Source organism: Carassius auratus, unplaced genomic scaffold (assembly GCF_003368295.1).
Source record: "Carassius auratus strain Wakin unplaced genomic scaffold, ASM336829v1 scaf_tig00215316, whole genome shotgun sequence".
Taxonomy (NCBI): Eukaryota; Metazoa; Chordata; class Actinopteri; order Cypriniformes; family Cyprinidae; genus Carassius; species Carassius auratus.
Genome location: NW_020528035.1, coordinates 1,192,329 through 1,211,327, shown reverse-complemented (window position 1 = coordinate 1,211,327; position 18,999 = coordinate 1,192,329). Strand labels below are relative to the sequence as shown.

At 34.5% G+C, this 18,999-nt stretch overlaps 1 protein-coding gene across 1 annotated transcript in view; it reads right to left on the bottom strand.

Moving 5' to 3' along the window:
- Positions 1–1,769, bottom strand: part of LOC113094294 (ankyrin-1-like) — a 40,656-nt gene extending 38,887 nt beyond the window's left edge. Inside the window, 1 exon segment of the mRNA XM_026260012.1 lies at positions 1,609–1,769. Coding sequence (XP_026115797.1) covers positions 1,609–1,635 — 27 coding nt within the window. The 5' untranslated portion in view covers positions 1,636–1,769.
- Positions 1,770–18,999: the final 17,230 nt, after the last annotated feature.

Here is an 18,999-nt window from a genome sequence, read left to right as displayed (position 1 = left end):
AAATATTAAAAATAGGCAAATGTACATGTTGTTGTTGTCCAACATTTGTGTTCATAGTGTGATGGAGTATACTGTAGCTGTAGTGAACTTGAATGGAATCGATTTTATACATCCTATAAAATCACCTTGACATCAGCTGAATAAAGTAATTGCAAAATGGCTCAGAAAAAAAGCATTTGTTTGGAGACACCACTTAGTTTAAGATTTAGCAAATATTTGAAGGACCATTGAAATCTGCATCAAAGAACATATCTGATGTGAATTTCGTGTTATTCTTGTAAGAATGAAGGTGAAACTGTGAGTTCCTCCTTTAGAGGTTTCCTGTGCCCTATTAAGCAGTCTATAAACCAAGTGCAAAGATGTTTGTTTGTTCCAAAGCTACACAGATCACAAAACAAAGTAATGCACAATGTGAAAGTCTCCATTACTACCTTCTAACTTTTTTAATATCATGTATAAATGTGAATAATTTTATTCTTAGTCCTTTTTTTAAATCCCATGCATATTCTTTACATCAGTGCTTTAACCTTCCTTGCACAGTATGTAAAGAAAGAAAATCTTTATGGCATCTTTTGAGGGAACATTTTGCAAGAATGCAGTTTCCTCTCTCTCTTGACTACAGTAAAATACATTTTAAATTTAGAGAAAATATGATTGCATATAATAGGTTGGGTTGGGACTCGAAGAACAGATTATCCTACGAACGGGGCAAAGCCATTTTAAAATATAGCTGACTGGATGGCTGCTTTATAAATGTAGTCACATTTTTGTAAACAATGTGCATATTAATGTGTCTTGTTGCACAGGCTGAATGTATTTACTATAGTATTGACAGTAAATTATGCATTATTTCAAGCAACTAATGGTAACACTTTAGTATAGGGACCAGTTCTCACTATTAACTAGTTGCTTACTAGCATACCTATTTTGAACATATTGACTGTTTATTAGTAATTATAAAGCATATATTCTGCATTTTGAATCCCTAATCCTACCCAATATCTGAATTTAATAACTACCTTACTATCTAATAAGCAGCAAATTAAGAGCTTATTGAGGCAAAAGTTATAGTTAATGTTTTGTTAATATCGAGAATTTGACCTTAAAATAAAATGTGACCCAACTAACACTAAAGAAAACTCTAACTTTAATTAATATTACTCAGTACTTTTTGTATGTGTGTGAAATTAAAGTGTAATAAGGACACATTAAAATAATTGTTAGACTTTATTTTAGTGTCCTTGTTACAAAGTAATTATACATTTGTAATGAGTGGTACATCTGTAACAAGTAATGAGTAATTATGAAGTAACTACATGCATCTACCACTGTATGTGGTTAGGTTTAGTAATTAGTTTTCTTTTTTTTTAGTTGCATGTTATAATGTATAATTTATTTCTATTACTAGTAAATACATGTAACACTGTAAAATAAAGTGTTCCCAAAATAGCATTAAGAATATATTTAGTGGCCTAAAAACTATAGTATTTTTAGGCATAAAAAAACAATCAACTGGAAACATGAGCAAGTTTCCACAATGTTCAATTTTGCAACATCTAACAAAATCAAGAAAGACGTTGAAGGAATCTTCAGGAAAGTTGTACTTACTCCACAAATTATGGTCTTGGTTGGCATCCCGGTACACCCTTTCTCTTTCTCTTTCTCTCTCTCTAGTTCTTTTGCCTCACTGCTTCCCAGTGTTACACTATCTGGGTGTAGGGGTCTAGTTCCCCCTGCACGCACACATACACACTTGTGAGGAGCTGGGTGGGGCTGGGGCCTTTGAGGTCAAAGGGGTTTATCTCCAAAGGAATGCTGTCAATATCATCACACACACACTTCTACCCAAAACCAGATAATGGCATAAGTCTCTCTCCCCATTTTTCCATTCCGTCGAGTATTCTCGATCTGCGCAGACCTGTCTGATGCATTTTGACAAGCAAAGGGCCCTTCTGAATGAGCTTTTGGGAAAAGAACACATTGTGTGTGTGTGTGTGTGTGTGCGTGTATGTGAGGTTTGGCACAGTTTCAGTCTGCAGAAGGACTTACAGTGACAAAGACGCTTGGAGGGCTGGGGTGGGGGGTACTTCAGGAGTACCAAGCCTGGTGACAATGGCCCAGACACGGATGGGGAGGGCATGGTGTGTGTGTGTGTGTGTGTGTGTGAGGGGGCCCAGTCTCTTTCAATAAAAGATCTGTCACTCCCAGCCTGAAAAGGCCCCTCTATCTTCTCTCTCCTAGGCCCATGCTGGGAAAAGCACATCTACGCCAGAGGTATTCACCCAAAAAAATGTGCGTTGCAGAAGCGGATGGAGCAAAACTACATCTAGAGCTCAGGTTATCAATTAAAATGGGAGAGTTTTCTAGTGAGCAGCTTGACATGGAGGAAGTGGGATTACTATTGTGATTCCCTCTCTAGGGGATTTTTCGCAGTGGCAGTGAATCACACGGCCCTTTGAGGGAACTCAGGAATCAAGAGGTGATTCAAAGTACTCGACCCGTCTTTAATTCTTTCAAAGAAATAACAAGAGCTATTCCCGCTCTGCTGTTATTTTTATGACCCATTAATACACTGTTGTTGTTGATTTTTTTGTTTTACAAATCTAATTTAATAAAGCAAGTATGTAAACAATAAAAAAGTGTTACAAGAAAATACTACCCAAGTCTTTCAAATTCTAAATTTCACATTTCATTAAATGTGTTATTGATTGTGAAATGTACTAGCAATTTCTGAGTAAAAACTGTTTCTATTTTTATTTTATTTTTTGTAATAAGCTGGTATACATTTTATATTAAGGGGGTCCTTTTTACAATGTGATTCTACATTTAGGTACTAAGTCATATTAATTAACTAAATGTACTTGATTAGGGTTAGGATTAGCATTAGTGTTCAGTTTAGGGTTACTGAGGATAATAAGGGTATGTAATTATGCATAATTCATCGTTATTATAATATTTAGTACATGTTACATGTAACAAGGACACCTTAAAATAAAGTGGTACCATAAATAGCATAATATTAATGATATTTAGTTGCAGTTGCCTTCAGAATCCAGTCATTTCAATAGGAATCGGTACAGTTTCACCTGAGCACAAAAGAGTTCCCATTTGGATCAATTTAGTCACTTGAAATTAATGTCCTGACCAACAGAAAGCTGCTTGATTTGAAATCGACTTCAATGTGTGCTGTGCTTTACACTGCAATGCTATTGAAAACAGACAATATAAAATATTTCAAACTATCAATACTACAATTTAGGGGGCAATTTTATAACTGTACTGCTTTCATTTGAGAGTTTGTGGTCGTATGTTGTGTTTCTTAAGTTGAAATGTTTCCAACAAAATTATTTTCCCTATAATTTCCCCCCCATATTTTGATATCACTTTCAATCACTTTTTGTTAAAAAAGTCAATTGCTTAGATAACTTAAAGTTTAAATGTAATTTTTTAATTTTTCCAATTTCAAAATTAACCATGTAATGTAATGTAACATTTTACATATATACTAGGAAGTTCAATCACAATCCCCACTGTACAGTCGCTAACTTTTTTAGGCCCCATCCCTTACCCTGCATCCTGTTCAATTTTTATTTATTTATTACATTTTTTTTTTCATTTTTAAATAAATCAAATTATTATTAATAAAGTGCAGTATTCCAAACATATAATGTTATACTTAATTATTTATATATAAATTACCAGCAAAGTTAACCAACCAGAAACCAGATATACAAGAATGGAATCAGACTACCTTCAGTGGGGTTTTTAGGATAACAACTATTTTAATCAAGTACATTTAATTATCACAATAAATGAATGTAAGTTTGTAAACATGTCTTTGTTTTCTATTAGTGTTAAAACTCACACTGGTAATGGGGTAGGTTGAAATATCTACTATTTGGGCCTGATTAATTATGCAGTTTTGTAATAAGTAGTTAATTCTAAAATACTGAATTAATTTGTCACATAATTATGGGAATATTATAATACAAATCTTGGTAATGCAAGTGCACATGTAACTGTAGTTTCTAACCTGTTTACCTGCAATGCCCCGAAATCCCAGATTTATTTCATAATAAAACTTAAAATACTCGTTCACTCCATAATGAAAATTATGTAATTTGTAATTAGACTGTTGTTACTTAAATTGTATATTAATACAACAGCAAAAGGACACATAGCATAATATTGGTAAAATAAATAAATAAATGGAATAAAGACTTCGTAGTATCAGCCGCTAGAGGGCGCCGCATTTGTTATGTGTGACTAGTGCAAGCAGAACTCGATGAGTATTCTGTGCTACATAGATGCAGCATTGTCCTCATGTGTTGTTTTAAATTCATGTCAAATCATACCCGTCAAGTAATTGACTGCAATGCTAGATACTTACATATTAATGTGGAAATAATACTCTTTGATCTCACTGGTTTTTCTGTTGTCTTATCCATTATGTCTTAACGCGCATCACTTATAAACACATCAATCAGAAATTGTTACATATTAATAAAAATATGATAAATAAAAATTGAGTTATTTTCAACTCTCACATTTATATATCAGAAATGACTGCAATCCAGCTGCAATGTAATTTAATTTATGGACGGTTGTAGCATTCAGTCCCCAAATCATGAAAGTAGTACTTTTGTGACCTGTATCATCCATATTCAAGTAATTAACTTGAACCTTATTCGGGAAATTTCATTAAAGCTTTCAGTAATCTCACTGAATAAAGTACTTAATACAGCTAAAACAAACCTCTCATCAGTCATGCGTTCTACTAGATCTATCAGCAACATTGAACACTGTGAATTCTGCTTTTTACTACCGATGAAGTAGACATTACAGGCTCAGAACAGAACTAACCAGATACCATGAAAAGGATCTGCTTCATCTCCATACCAGCTTTGTGTTCCACCAGGATCAGTACTTGGATCAAATGTACTCTGCCTTCACACCAAATCTCTTAGTGAAGTTATCACCTGGAAATGTATCTGTGCATGGATAAATGCCCATCATCTGAAGTGGAATTTACTGAAAACCACTCTGCTGTTCATCCTAGCCACAAAACATCCTTGCCAGGACCTCGTCATAGACAACACAGTCATTTCCCCACATAAAGCCAAGAACCTTGGCACCACACTGGACAACGGTCTGTCATATGCATCCCACATACTATCCACATTCAGTGTGCAAAAACAACAGGGAACAACATCTCAGCAACAACTCATCACTGGGGCAGCACCCTCAAAAGGATTACATAAGGCCCATTCACACTGTGTAGTGCTAGAAACTTGTCAGCAGGGTTGTTCCTAGAGAACCAATTTCTTCCTCTGGCATTTTCCTGCTTGCATTTGCACTGACAGCAGGAACTCTGAAGTGGCTGACAGCAGCATCTTTATTCCTTTCGTATGCATTTGAAATTAGCATACACTATGTCACTGTTAATTCCTATTGAACTGTTTTAGACCCTACTCTGAGGTATGAGCTAATTTAGTTCCCCTAAACATGCCAAAAAGCAGTAACTTACATCAACAGTTTGAAAACACCTTTATTTACCCCTAAAAGGTTCATAGCAGTACTTTAAGAATATATTTTACTTCTACAAACATGCAGATTTTAAGGCCAGATAAGGTACAAAGTTATAGGTCCTACCCCAGTGACATGCTGGTTTACCTCTAAAGGTAAAATTTTTGCAAAAAAACAAACAAAAAACAAACAAACCTGGCAGTGTGCAGTCAGGACTTTCTAGAGACTACTGCTAAGCCCTAGTCTCAGGTGTTATCTCTTTTACTTTTAGGTAATTTTCTGAATTGCTGTTGAGAACAATTATCTTACATACAGTATGAAGCTAAAGAATAGAAATCATCAGCCACTATGTCAACATGCTCTGAGGTCCTGGTAAGCAGTTAATAAGACTTCCTCCATGTTCATCCTTATGCCAGGAAGACCATACAAAACAGCTTAGGTGGAGTTTGCTTGGTGGAAACATCCAGAATACAACAATTGATCAGTTTAATCCTCCTTGGAATTGTCTGGTGTCTTCAAAGTTGCAAAAAACAAGCAAATTTCTAGTGAATGTCTTCAAAAAAACATCCTATCTTCATGTTTTCAGCTTATAGATCAGCATTTTTGATTTTTATATTCCACTTTCTTCAGCTGTGTGTCTCAACCAGCTGTTGGTAGTCTAAACCCAGGGGTTTCCATACTGGTCCTGTAGGTTCTTGTCCCAACATACCTGCCTTGAAGTTTTTTAGTAATCCTAAAGACCTTGAATACCTCGGTTCAGGTGTGTGTAATTGCGTTTGGAGCTAAACTCTGCAGATCAAAAGCAGGAACGGGCAAGCCTGACTGAACCCCTCTTGAGTAGTTTTTTTTTTTTTTTTACATAGATGGCCTCTTCTACGTGTCTTTCACCACCTGTCCTCCCCATTCAATATTGATACCCTGTTTCTTAAATGAGTGGTTTTCCATCTTTGGGACACAAGTATACAGCAGATTATCGTCCACATTTTGAGCCCACTTGGAGTAATGAAAGGTTTGGGTTAACAAGAATGTCGGAAATGCAGTGCACTTGCTCCTTTCAGGTACTCTGAGGACATCTTGATCCATCTCTTCAGAGGAGGCATGTTCTGAACATAGTCTTCTATTCCAAGACAGTAAAGGGTTCAGATGAGGAACCAGCCTGAAGTTTAAGCAAGGCTAAAAGTAAAAAAAATCAAGAGAGGCATGAAATCCTCATTGGTCCTGCTGTCATCTCATCCTTTATTTACTTTGTTTTGACATTTTACCACATGCTGTTCTAAAATACAACTACCATCATATACTCCTTAACATTGAACAGCAACAACTTCATTACCTACAGTAGCTTACCCCGGGAGAGATTCTGCAGAATAAGAGCAGAAAAATATGTAACCATTGCACAAACAAACGTCATGGGAGTTTCATGCATGGCAACCACCCCTTTCTAGTATCCTGTTAGTTACCATCCAGTCCATGGAAGGCAAATGGTGCCTATTTCAAACCAGGATTAAATAATAGGATGTTAAAGACTGAAGCATTGACTCCCTGATCATTGTTGACTTCCTTAATCTGGCTCCCTTGATGTTGGATTTTAGGTAGAACATGGATCCTGGATCAGCCAACTTTGTTACTCTTGGTGCAAGTATTACCATTATTTATTGTAGCCATTTTACTCAATTAAAACCAAAAAACAACCTCTAAAATCTGAGCAAAAAAATTATGTTCAAGCCACTAACCTCAACACATATATTAACACTGAAATCGAAAAGCCGTCTTGTTTCAAGACATAAAAAGATAATAATATAGGAATACTTATGTTTGGCCTAGACCACATAATATAGTATTTGTCAGTTGATTCATTCTGTGTTCATCACTAGAGCTAAATTAAACAAAACTAATATAAGAGGCCTTTTTCTTAGCAGTTAGTGTGACAATACAAATATCACTTGCCAAATCTGGTGTGCTGAAACACGTCTTCTCTGAATCTTCCCTGAATTTTATCTTTCTGTCCGTCCTCAGCTGTCCTTGTGAAATCTATCCATGGATTTGCTCATCCATCAATTCATCTGGCCGACTGATTTCCTGTTTGTCCATCTATCGTCTATCTATCACAATATCTGTGCATTTTATAACAGTCCTTAGATTCTACACATGCAAATTTTGCTATTTCTATTGCCTATATTTCTCATTTAAACTAAACTTCAAATGAATCAGGAGTTTTAGTAATTGCAGAGAGGAATGTTGAGCACAATATTCTTTAAATATAAAACAAATTCAGCAGTGAGGTTTTTGACTTGGTTAAATAACATTGTGGAAAAGAAGTACACTTGAATGCACACTTGTAATGTTCTAAACTGAGAACACTTTAAAAAGCGCACTTTGAAATATTGTAAAATAACTTTTTTCTTCAAAGTATTTTTTAATTAATTATGTATTAATTATCCTTTGAGTACTTGAACGTACAGTAGTACACTTATTTTAATATGTCGACTAGCATACGAAAAGCAAATGTAAAGCACTTGATTTGATTTAAACTTTTTAACAAATGTGTAATTACTAATGCCTTTAAATACATTACACACAAGATTAGAATGAAGTGTACTTGTTTTCCACAAGAGGACTCAATCACACATTTTGTAATTTAAAATGTAGCTCTGGTTGTAGATATTTGTGCATTTATAAATGGTACTTAAGCCAAAGCATAAATGTGATGTGAGTCAATCAGTACTCATAATACACAAGTATCAAAGATCTTTTGTAGTTTTGAATTTGAAGTTGACACTGACTTTGATAAATCTTCCTTATGTTTGTGTTAGAACACAGCTAACAAAGAAACACATGAAAACACAGAGCGGTTTCATATTTGTACAGAATTAAACCATTGGAAGTGGCCAACATTTGATCATGTTGCTATGAAACATCTTGGGAGGCTGCACATAACTTCAGTCACTAACCAGAGACTAGCTGTGAGCTTAAGACTAAACTTGGCAACAAAAAAATGGGTGAATTTTTTTATTTATATAACAATTATTATTTTTTAACAAAAATTGTGTCCATCATCTGCAAGCAGGTAGTTGACACACTTTTGAGAAGTCGACACATACTATGTTATGCATCTAAAACAATTTTAAACAGTTTATTGATAATTATTTTATAGTTATTATATATGCAGCTTCTATGACTATCAATATATTAATTCACAGACTGTATGGAATATTTGAAAATTAATTCCGCAGAACTATTTCAAATGTGAATAGTGAAAAAAACCTGACGAGTTGCAGGAAGATACACACTTCCCATCATACATTCATATAACTCTTATCCAATAATCTTAGAAAAAAGTCCACAGAGATGTTATGCATCAACTAGCCAGGAGCATCACACCATGTCACTAGCAGTGTGAATGGCTTTGTTGGTAATAATGGATGTCCAGTGTAGACCTCTTTCAGCCTATAAAACGTGTCACACTGAATTTTTTGAATTTTGTGTATTGTGCTTGTTTGGATAGATAATTGAAGACTAAAATTGAGAAGAGTGGGGTAAAATGTGCCACTTTTTTGGCAAATTTCTTCTAAGCAAGGAAAAATGAGAGGTAAAATGGGTCACAATTTATTTCAGGGTCCAAAACGTGCTATTAACAAACTATTAACTTTGACTCAATAAAATCCTAATTAGCTGCTTCTTAATAGTTAGTGAGATAGTTGTTAGGTATTTTAGGTATTGGGAAGGATTATGGACATAGAATATGGTCATGCAGAACATGTACAAATACTGTGTTAATAATCGGCATGCTTATAAACTACTTAACTGGTGAGAATTTGTCCCTATTATAATGGGTTAACGTAAAATGAATACACCTGTATACATTTTAGGACATCTGTTATAAACTGAAATAATAAAGATTGAGCCTAAATAAAAAATAATAATACACATCCTAGTCTTCTTTTTCTGCACATTATTCACATTTCCTGTCAAAATCAGTCAGAATATTTGAATACAGTCATATAAATGTATTTAGTATTTCTATTATTAATTCTAAATCTATTTATAGTAACACATTTAGAGGCTATGGAGACCCTGAGAGGCCAAGATGATAAAAAAAAAAAAAAAAAAAAGAGATGAGATGCACTTTTGTCATGTGCAAAACATCCAGCAGTGACACATCTTACCCCACTCTCAACAACCTTGAGTTCATGACCACAACAAAAACAAAACTATTCTAAAATCTCAGCTCTAATATTCAGTATCTCTAATATTAGTAGATGTCTTGAAAATCTGTCTCAATCTTCCTTTCATTCAGAGAAATATATAGAAAAACTGGAGACTTACCTGAGTCACAGATAGTCAAAGCATTCTTTAAATAGAAACACTAACACTACACTAAACATCAGATCCACAACACAGCACACACACTATGAGATGAGCACCATCACAACACAAGAACACGTACAGCACAAACACAGAAGCACAGATGAAACAAACTGAACCTCACTCACCACACAGATTCACGGCACAACACGGACAGATGTGGATAGTGTATAAACATCAACACACATCAGTGCATGCAGAGGTGTCTGAATACAAATATGTTCACATGGTAAAGTGTTTGTGAGTAACACATGTGCAAAGTACACTTAAGAACCCACAGGTAAAATAGCTTTGTTTGACTTCGTCCTTATTGTATCCTACCCATACTTTGCATGTAGTTTATGTTATGTTAAAGGGATGTGTTGGTATTTTTTTTTTTTGCCCGTGGACTCTTTTATTATGTGAGTACACTGATAAATGCAAAAATAATCCACACATCACAAAACGGAACTCAAAATCGGAACGCAACCAAAAAAATCTCAGAAAACGACCAGATGAAACAAACAATAAACAAAGAAACCAACAACAACAACAAAACACTTGTCCAGCCTGGACCACTACCACATCTACCATTACTTAAAAAACAAAGCCAGCTCAACACCAAACAGTAATACGAAACTCTCAAATAAAACCACAGTTTTGTTAAACTGAATCTTACATAAAAATGTTATGGTGCCGAAATCAAATTCACAAGAAAAAAAATGCGGATGAAATTAGAACCACTACACCAAAAACACTAACAACAATGACATAAGCATATCCAGTGACAGATAATGTGCATATACAATATGTATATGTATATAAACATATGTGAGAATAAAAATTGAGATATATGTTGCAGATATTTACTGTTTCATCATAGTGCCACACTCCCTGGCCATCCGGCAGCTCAGAGCTCACACTATTGTCCTGATCGATTAGCCAGCGATGAACGACGTGGGCCTAAAAGGACACACGACATAAACACAAGAAGCAATTAAATCTTCGCACTCTTGAGGTAAAGAGAGAGAACGGGAGACAGATACAGACAGAGCAACAGAAGAGACAGAGTTGGAAGAGAAAAGAGTCCCATCTATTGCTTTATACGAATGAAAGAGCTTACGCTTGAATTAGTCAGGTCATATAATGAGAGAAGGCAGACAAACGTGAAAAAGAGAGGCAAAATGAGAGGAAAGTGCAGGAGAATAAAGGGGCACAAACAAACCCGGGGGAAATTGATAGCTTAAAGGAAATTTCACATTTTCTCCGGTAGGTGTCGGTTAAATATTAACTGTTTGTATTACAAAAAAATCCTTAAAAAAAAAAAAATTTTATGAGAAAGAGATGAGACCTGAATTTTTTTTTTTTGGTATATATTATAATTCTGGGATATATATTATAATCATCTTCATACTGTTGTGCAAACTGGATAGGATTATACATTTTTTTGCTATGAAAACTAACAGACAACACATTCACACCAGTGAGATAGTGAACATATTGACAAGCACTTGTGTAACTCACTGACCCAATATGATCTCATTTGAGAATTTGCATGTATTTTATAAAATACATATATAAAGCTGTAAAAATATAATACAAATACATTTATGATAAAAATGGATATTTAACATTTCTATTAGATATAATATTACTGTAAGATGCTACCAGTACATTTACAATGTCATCAGAATTTCAGAATGTACCCAAATGTACAAAAAAGTCATTTGTTTTACCTTTAAATGTTACATACCCCTGTATAAGCAATGAGATCAGGCTGACTGTGTGTCTGTGTCTCCATGGGGTTACTTGCCATTTAGCAGATGCTTTTCATTTGCAGTGGTTTAGTTAACATTTAAATTAAGTAAGGTTCTATCTGTAGCTGACTGTGAACCTTGTACGTTAATTTACCCAAATTTTTCTTAATAGTGGTAAACGAACCCCTTAAATTAAGAAAACCATAGAACATACTGTACAGTACATACTAGAACAATGATGCCCTTGTAATTTTTAAAAGCGTAAATATTTGTGTGAACAGAAAGGTTTTTTTTTTTTTTTTTTTTTTTTTTTTTTTAAGTTTGGGCGATTCTGTCAAGCTATGGCAAACTTCAAGTGTTGCAAAACATGGAAGAAGCTCCAGAGATTAACCATAGTAAGGTTCATGAGAAAAAGCACAAAAAAAAAAACCACTTGATTTTACAGAAAGCTTGGGTGACAATATATTTTAATATTTAGGCAAAGTGACATTTAGATGCAAACTTCTTAAATGAGTTGATAACAGCCCCAGAGTGACATTATGGGATGTGAGAATAAAAGTACACAGAGTGACATTTTTTTTCTTTTGAAAAAGAGATGTTTCTAAAGCCGTTAAATAACTCAAAAAATGCATATTTAGTTTCTGCTTAGCCTAATGAAGGCCCCACAAAAAACTTTTTCGTAACCTTTAGGGACATTATGTTCATGATATGCAACACACTCACACACAATACATTCCTCAACAGAAAATTACTCAAAATACCAAAATTCTCTCACACTGCAGACTTCAGCAAAGGACAGTCACAGTCAGCCAATAAGGTCAATGAGAGAACAGAACACGAGGACGAGATAGCTGAAACAGCTGCAATAAAGGACGGTGGCAGCTTCTCATTCAAATATTATCTATAGAGTATAAAAATAATAGCTCTAAATAAAAGTAATAGTTTAAATATCTCAAAATCCTGGTAGCCCCAAATTCACACCATTGGTTGAGTCAGAAACTGTTTAAACAGTCTTAAATTCAACAAATGTCCTACTTATAGTTATCTCCGATGGAAAAGAAGAAAGCACTTGACTGAAAACACTGAAAAAAAGTTTCTTCTGATACACTTTTTAAATGTTTAATTCAATTATTTTGTCTAGATAAAATGACAGTGTAAAAATTGCATACATTTTGTCAAAAAGTGCAGCTTTAATATTGATCAGGTTCAGTCAGGTGGTGTGCTTTGTCTGTATAAATTTTCAAAAATACACATTATTTCAACGCTTTATATATATATATATATATATATATATATATATATATATATATATACATGCAGTTACAATGATGGACTACTAGAGCCTTCAAAAAGGATGCAAAAGCAGCATAATGTTATCATTAAAATGGTCCAAATGACTTGTACATTGTTCCAGGTCTTCAGAAATATCAGTAGCAGTTTATTTAGAGCCCTGTACTGTGTGTGTATACAATGTACTTGTTATACCAATTACAATAACTGGTTAATAACTAGGTATTAACCCCAAACCTACCCCTAAGCTAACTTTGTAACTAACCTTTTATTTCAATTACACTTTAAGCTGTCAGTGAATTTTTTTTGGGTAGGGTCCACCACTTTATATAAACCTCACATGTGAATGACAATGTACCACTGCAGAAGAATATGTATAAGACCTAGTATTTTGAAGTTCGTCCTATCATATATACATATATGCATTTAAAAGAAAGTACAGTACAGATGCCTTCTATATATATATTTTAACAATACTAGTGAAAGAGTTAATGAAGATGCAAAAGGTTTAAAATAAGATGATGGGGGAGGGACTTCACAGATTTCCATGCAGTCTTGCTGCATCAGCAAACAGTTCAGAGGTACGGCAAGCTCACAAACAGACAGTGAAGAGAGAGAAGGGAGAGCTAATATAAGTCTGCCTTTAGATATTCAAACTTACAAAAGACTTCAAGTAGAGCCCCATCTGACCAGAGGTTCTTAAATCAAAAATTATATTATTTGACATCACTGAGTGATACAATGATGTATGCCAGCAAAACTAATTTGGTAACACTTTAGATTAGGGAAAACGTATTCACGATTAACAATGAATTTTCCCTCAACGCATATCTAATTTGCTGCTTGTTTATAGTAAGTTAGTTGTAAGGTAGTTGGGATTTAAAATATGGTCATGCAGAATAAGGCATTGATATGTGTTTTATAAGTACTATTACTATTACTATTATAAGTACTAATTAGCAACTATTCAACTGTGTTTCCTAATCTATTTTTATATATTGCATAGAAATATCTCTTTGAAGTAACAGTTGCAAGTTACCACTGTTTATAGGACAGTAAACTAAATGCAAGTTTTTATTCATTCATTGCTTGATTTTCTTTAAAATTATGTTATCATGCATTGAACGAGGTACACTATTTTCGTGAAAAGCCACTTAGTCTTTAGTGTGAAGAGGGGCTAATGAAATTTATATTGTGGAAATTATCATGTCCACATTTAAATTAAAACAAGTGTGTTTAACAGTCAAAAACAAAATATTGTAGGCTATAGTATACTATAAATCAGATATTCAGGGAATTATTTCATGTCTATTGGCCAACATCAAATGACATTGCCCTGTTTTCATATAACAAAAGTAGAGAATAACACAAATTTTTGGCCATTTCTTTTAGGGCCAGTTTTACTAAATAAGGCAAATTAGCAGGTGATTTACTAACAATGCGCAAATTAAAGAACACAAACTCCACATCTCTTTACATCAACGCAATATACCCTCAACACTCCTAGTTGAGGGTTCCAAGTCTTCTTTTATTTCCTGAAGCAAATTAAAAATAACATGACTTGGCAAACTATATTTTCCTGTTCTTCTTGCATTCCAAATAATTTACATGTGGGAAAAAATTCTCTCCCTTCTCTTTCATCCCTGCGTTGCCTCCTCCTAGCAACACATTGCAACAATTTAAAGTGCAAAATAGTTTTAAGACATGCTTTTTTGGGCATTAAATAATGGCGCAAATACCAGTAATCTTAAGAACGCAAACATTAGTAAAACACGTTGCATGATTCATTTGAATACTCTCCTCCAACATATTTTGTGTCTGAAAGGGAAATTTTTTGAAATGCATATTCAATAAAATCAGGCACAAAAATAACTGTCCACACTTTTTCAATGCTAATTCTTCACTGCGTGTCTTTACCTATACTATTCTAACACCAAAAGACAGTTTGTGCTGGCGCAAACTGTTAATAAAACTGTCCCAAAGTCTGCAGTTGGATCCTGAGAACTGAACCAACAGATCAGTCTGATTCCTGAGTGGTTTATTGGAAAGATCTGTCACAAAAGAAAGATTCGTACACAAATCAGATTGATCCAACTCACTGACCAATGGATTACTGGAGGAAAGATAATCAGTGGACAAAGCTATCACACAAAGCAATCGTTTATATAGCAAAGTCATAAGGTACTTTTTTTATCTTTATTGATTTTTTAAAGATGAAAGTGCTAAAACCATGCAAGTAATGAAACCTAAAGGAATGGATGTTGACAAACGGGATTGCTGAATACAGAACTTGAGTTTAGCCATATCCACTGAGGATATAACTGTTATGCTGGTCTGAGCTATTTTTTTTAGAGAGTGTCAATGGCAGCAATGTTTTTAACGCAATCCTTTAATTATCCTACAGTTAGTAAAACAAATATAAAAATAGACTTTATGCACAGTTAAAACAGTTTGGGGTCATTACGATCAAGACTCATTAGACCAGGCAAAATTTCACTAGTGTTCAACTGTCCAATTTTGGTGAGCTCATGCAAATTGTAGCCTCTTTTTACTATTTGTTGTGGAGATGAGTGGTACCCTGTGGGATATGTATTTATGTAGGGGTTAGGGTTAACCCTGCAATTAAGCACTGCAAATTATCATATTTATATATTTATTTATTTATATTTATATATATATATAGGACCTACTATAACATACTGTATATATAAAAGGTTTTTACACAAAATTAGCTGTATAATCCAAATGGAGCAGATGGTTCTGTTAGAAGAAAAAAAGATTTGCAGACAGAGGATGAGAGGAATTTCTTACAGCAGTTGTTTATGGTTTATCTGTGACTTACAGAGGCGCGCTTACCCTCCCTGACACTCTAATCGAGTTCTCACGCTCTTTTTTTCAATTATTATTATTTATTTTTTTACATGAAGGAAACCCGTCTTTCCCAGACTATTTTTATCAGGCAGGGCATTAGCATGATAAAACATTGGCAGAAGAATAGACAGTAACAAAGAACCAATGCACAGAATTTCAGAGCCTATTTTCATCTTTCCTCCCATTTAGCATGAGAGGCCTGGGTATTATTCCTGTCAGAGCATCATAATTGCCTTTCAGACCACCTCTTTTGTGCTTGCTCTTGAGTCTTAGCAAATGCCTTTTCAGTCTCTCTCTCTCTCTCTCTCTCTCTCTCTCTCTCTCTCACACACACACACACACTCACTACTACTTCTTTTATTTTCACATATACACACGTAGCACACACACTCACATTTATACACATCTTTACACACATCTTTTATAAATGTTTTTATTAACTCCATAAAATACTTTTTTTTAATTGTATGGTTGAGTGGTGGATGTGACTTACATTTTAGTAGGTCTGAAAAAGAAGTGTTTAATTGTATTTTTAACACTTGTTGAGTACTTCAAATCTTACAAGTGCTTTTAAAAAACTGTACTTGCATTTAATATAATATTGATGAAAAAAAGACACTTTCACTAAGTTTCTTAACACACTTTAAAAAGCGCATTTCTTAAATCTGTGAAATCAAAAGTATTACCTTAACAGACATTTCAAATAGTTATATTTTAATAATCTTTTATTAATATTTAATATAAATTAGCCATGCTTTAAAAAGTACACTTATTTTGATGTATTGACAAACATACTATATGTATGTAAAATACTGGATGATTTACTATGATTTTGATTTCATACTACAGGCCTGTTGAATGCTTCAGTGTGATTGGTTGATGAACATTCTAATGTGTGCATATCTCTTTGAAGTAACAGTTGCAAGCTACCACTGTTTATAGGATGGTATAATTGTTTTCATGTATTGAAGAAGGTACTGTACAGTATCTTCCTGAAAAAGCCATTTAGTCTTTAGTGTGAAGAGGGGCTAATGAGATTTATATTGTGTAAATCATCATGTCCACATTTAAATTAACAGTCTACAAACTTCAGGGCTACAAGTGTGTTTAACAGCCAAAAACAAAATATTGTAGGCTACTGTATACTGTACATCAGATTTTCAGGAAATTATTTCATGTCTATTGGCCAACATCAAATGACATTGCCCTGTTTTCATATAACAAAAGTAGTGAATAACACTAAATCTTTTACATTTCTTTTAGGGCCAGTTTTATTTAATAGGCCAAATTAGCAGGTGATTTACTAACAATGCGCAAATTAGAGAACACAGATGCATCATCTCTTTACATATCGTCCAATGCAATATACCAAGTGCAGCACAAATATTTTGAGTGAAATGCATAGCTAAAGTAGTTCCAGGCAGGCCTTAACCACATTACATGTCCATATCACTTTACCAAATGATTTCTGTTATTTAAAATGTCCTTACAGCTTACAACAGCAAAATAACCAAATCCCACAATGACACTGACAAAGCAAAGAAAAATAGACAAAGACATTTTTTTTGAGGTACTGTAAGTTGATCTAACATTTTTATTTTGTTTTATAATTGCATATTTAATTTCATGGCAAATAAAGTACACAGTGGACCCAAACTGCACTGCATTGATCACAACTGAGATTCAGCTACCAGATCAAACATTGAATAGATTAAAAAATCTTGCTTATTACTTATAAAGCCCTGAATGGTTTGGCACCTCAGTATTTGAATGAGCTCTTATTGCACTGTAGTCCTCCACGTCCGATGTGTTCTTAAAACTCTGGCAATTTGTAATATCTAGAATATCAAAATCAACTGCAGGCGGCAGATCTTTTTCCTATTTAGCGCCCAAACACTGGAATAACCTACCTAACACTGTTCGGAAGGCAGACACACTCTGTCAGTTTAAATCTAGATTAAAACCCCCCCTCTTTAACCTGGCTTACACATAACACATTAACACATTTCTAATATCCAAATCCGTTAAAGGATTCTTAAGCAGCATTAATAAGGAAATCCAGAACCGGGAACACTTCCCGTAATACACAATGTACTTGCTATATAGTTAGAAGAAAGGCATCTATGCTATTAGTCTGTTTCTCTCTTATTCTGAGGTCACCTTAGCCACCAGATCCAGTCTGTATCCAGATCAGAGGGTCACTGCAGTCACCCGGATCCAGTACGTATCCAGAACAGATGGTGTATCAGAACCTAGAGAGGACCTCTACATCCCTGAAAGACAGCGGAGACCAGAACAACTACAGGTGCATCTAAAAACAAATGAATTTTTTGTAATTTAATTTAAAAAAGCAAACTTTCCTATATTATAGATTTATTTCACACAAACTAAAGTATTTCAAGAGTTTTTTGTTTTAAAGGTCCCGTTATTCACGCTTTTTTGAAGCTTTGATTGTGTTTACAGTGTACAATATAACATGTGTTCATGTTTCGCGTGTAAAAAAACACAGTATTTTTCACACAATTCACCTATCTGTATACCTCTGTTTTCACTGTCATAAAAACGGGCTGATGACTTCCTTGATAAAGTCCCTCCTTCAGAAATACGTAACGAGTTCTGATTGGGCCAGTGGTTCCTGTGTTGTGATTCGACAGCAGCTGAGTGCGCACTGCCCTCCTGCTAACGTGATTGGGCTAGAACGCACATGCTGGAGATATACTTATAATCACAGGACCGTTTTTACTGAAGAGATGCGCATGAAATCGCATTTGTTTTTTTGCACAGCCCTAACATCTAGTTAACAAAGCTAAACAGCGTTGCCCTTTGTGTAATAAGTTACAGAAACTGTTAAACGCACCAACTTAAATAATAAAATGCACTTACCAGTTGTGGTCCATAAACAACGCCTTCTCCAGACAAAGAGGGAACTGCTCCATCTTTCAAGAATAATCTTTGTGCTAATCCGGCATTAAACTGATTGAGATTGAGGAAGCTGTCCTCAGCAAAATGTGCTGCACATAGTTTTACATGTGGATTATAATTTTCAGGAACTGAGTTAAACATAAATTGTAACCATTAATCTCCAAGTACAGCGTCCCTGGGAAGCCCAAACAAAGATGATTGGACTCAGAGATGAAAATAACAGCGTTTCAACGACATGGCAAACAAAAACGCAGCTCTTCCTTCTTCGTCGGAGCGCAACAAGACCGCACAC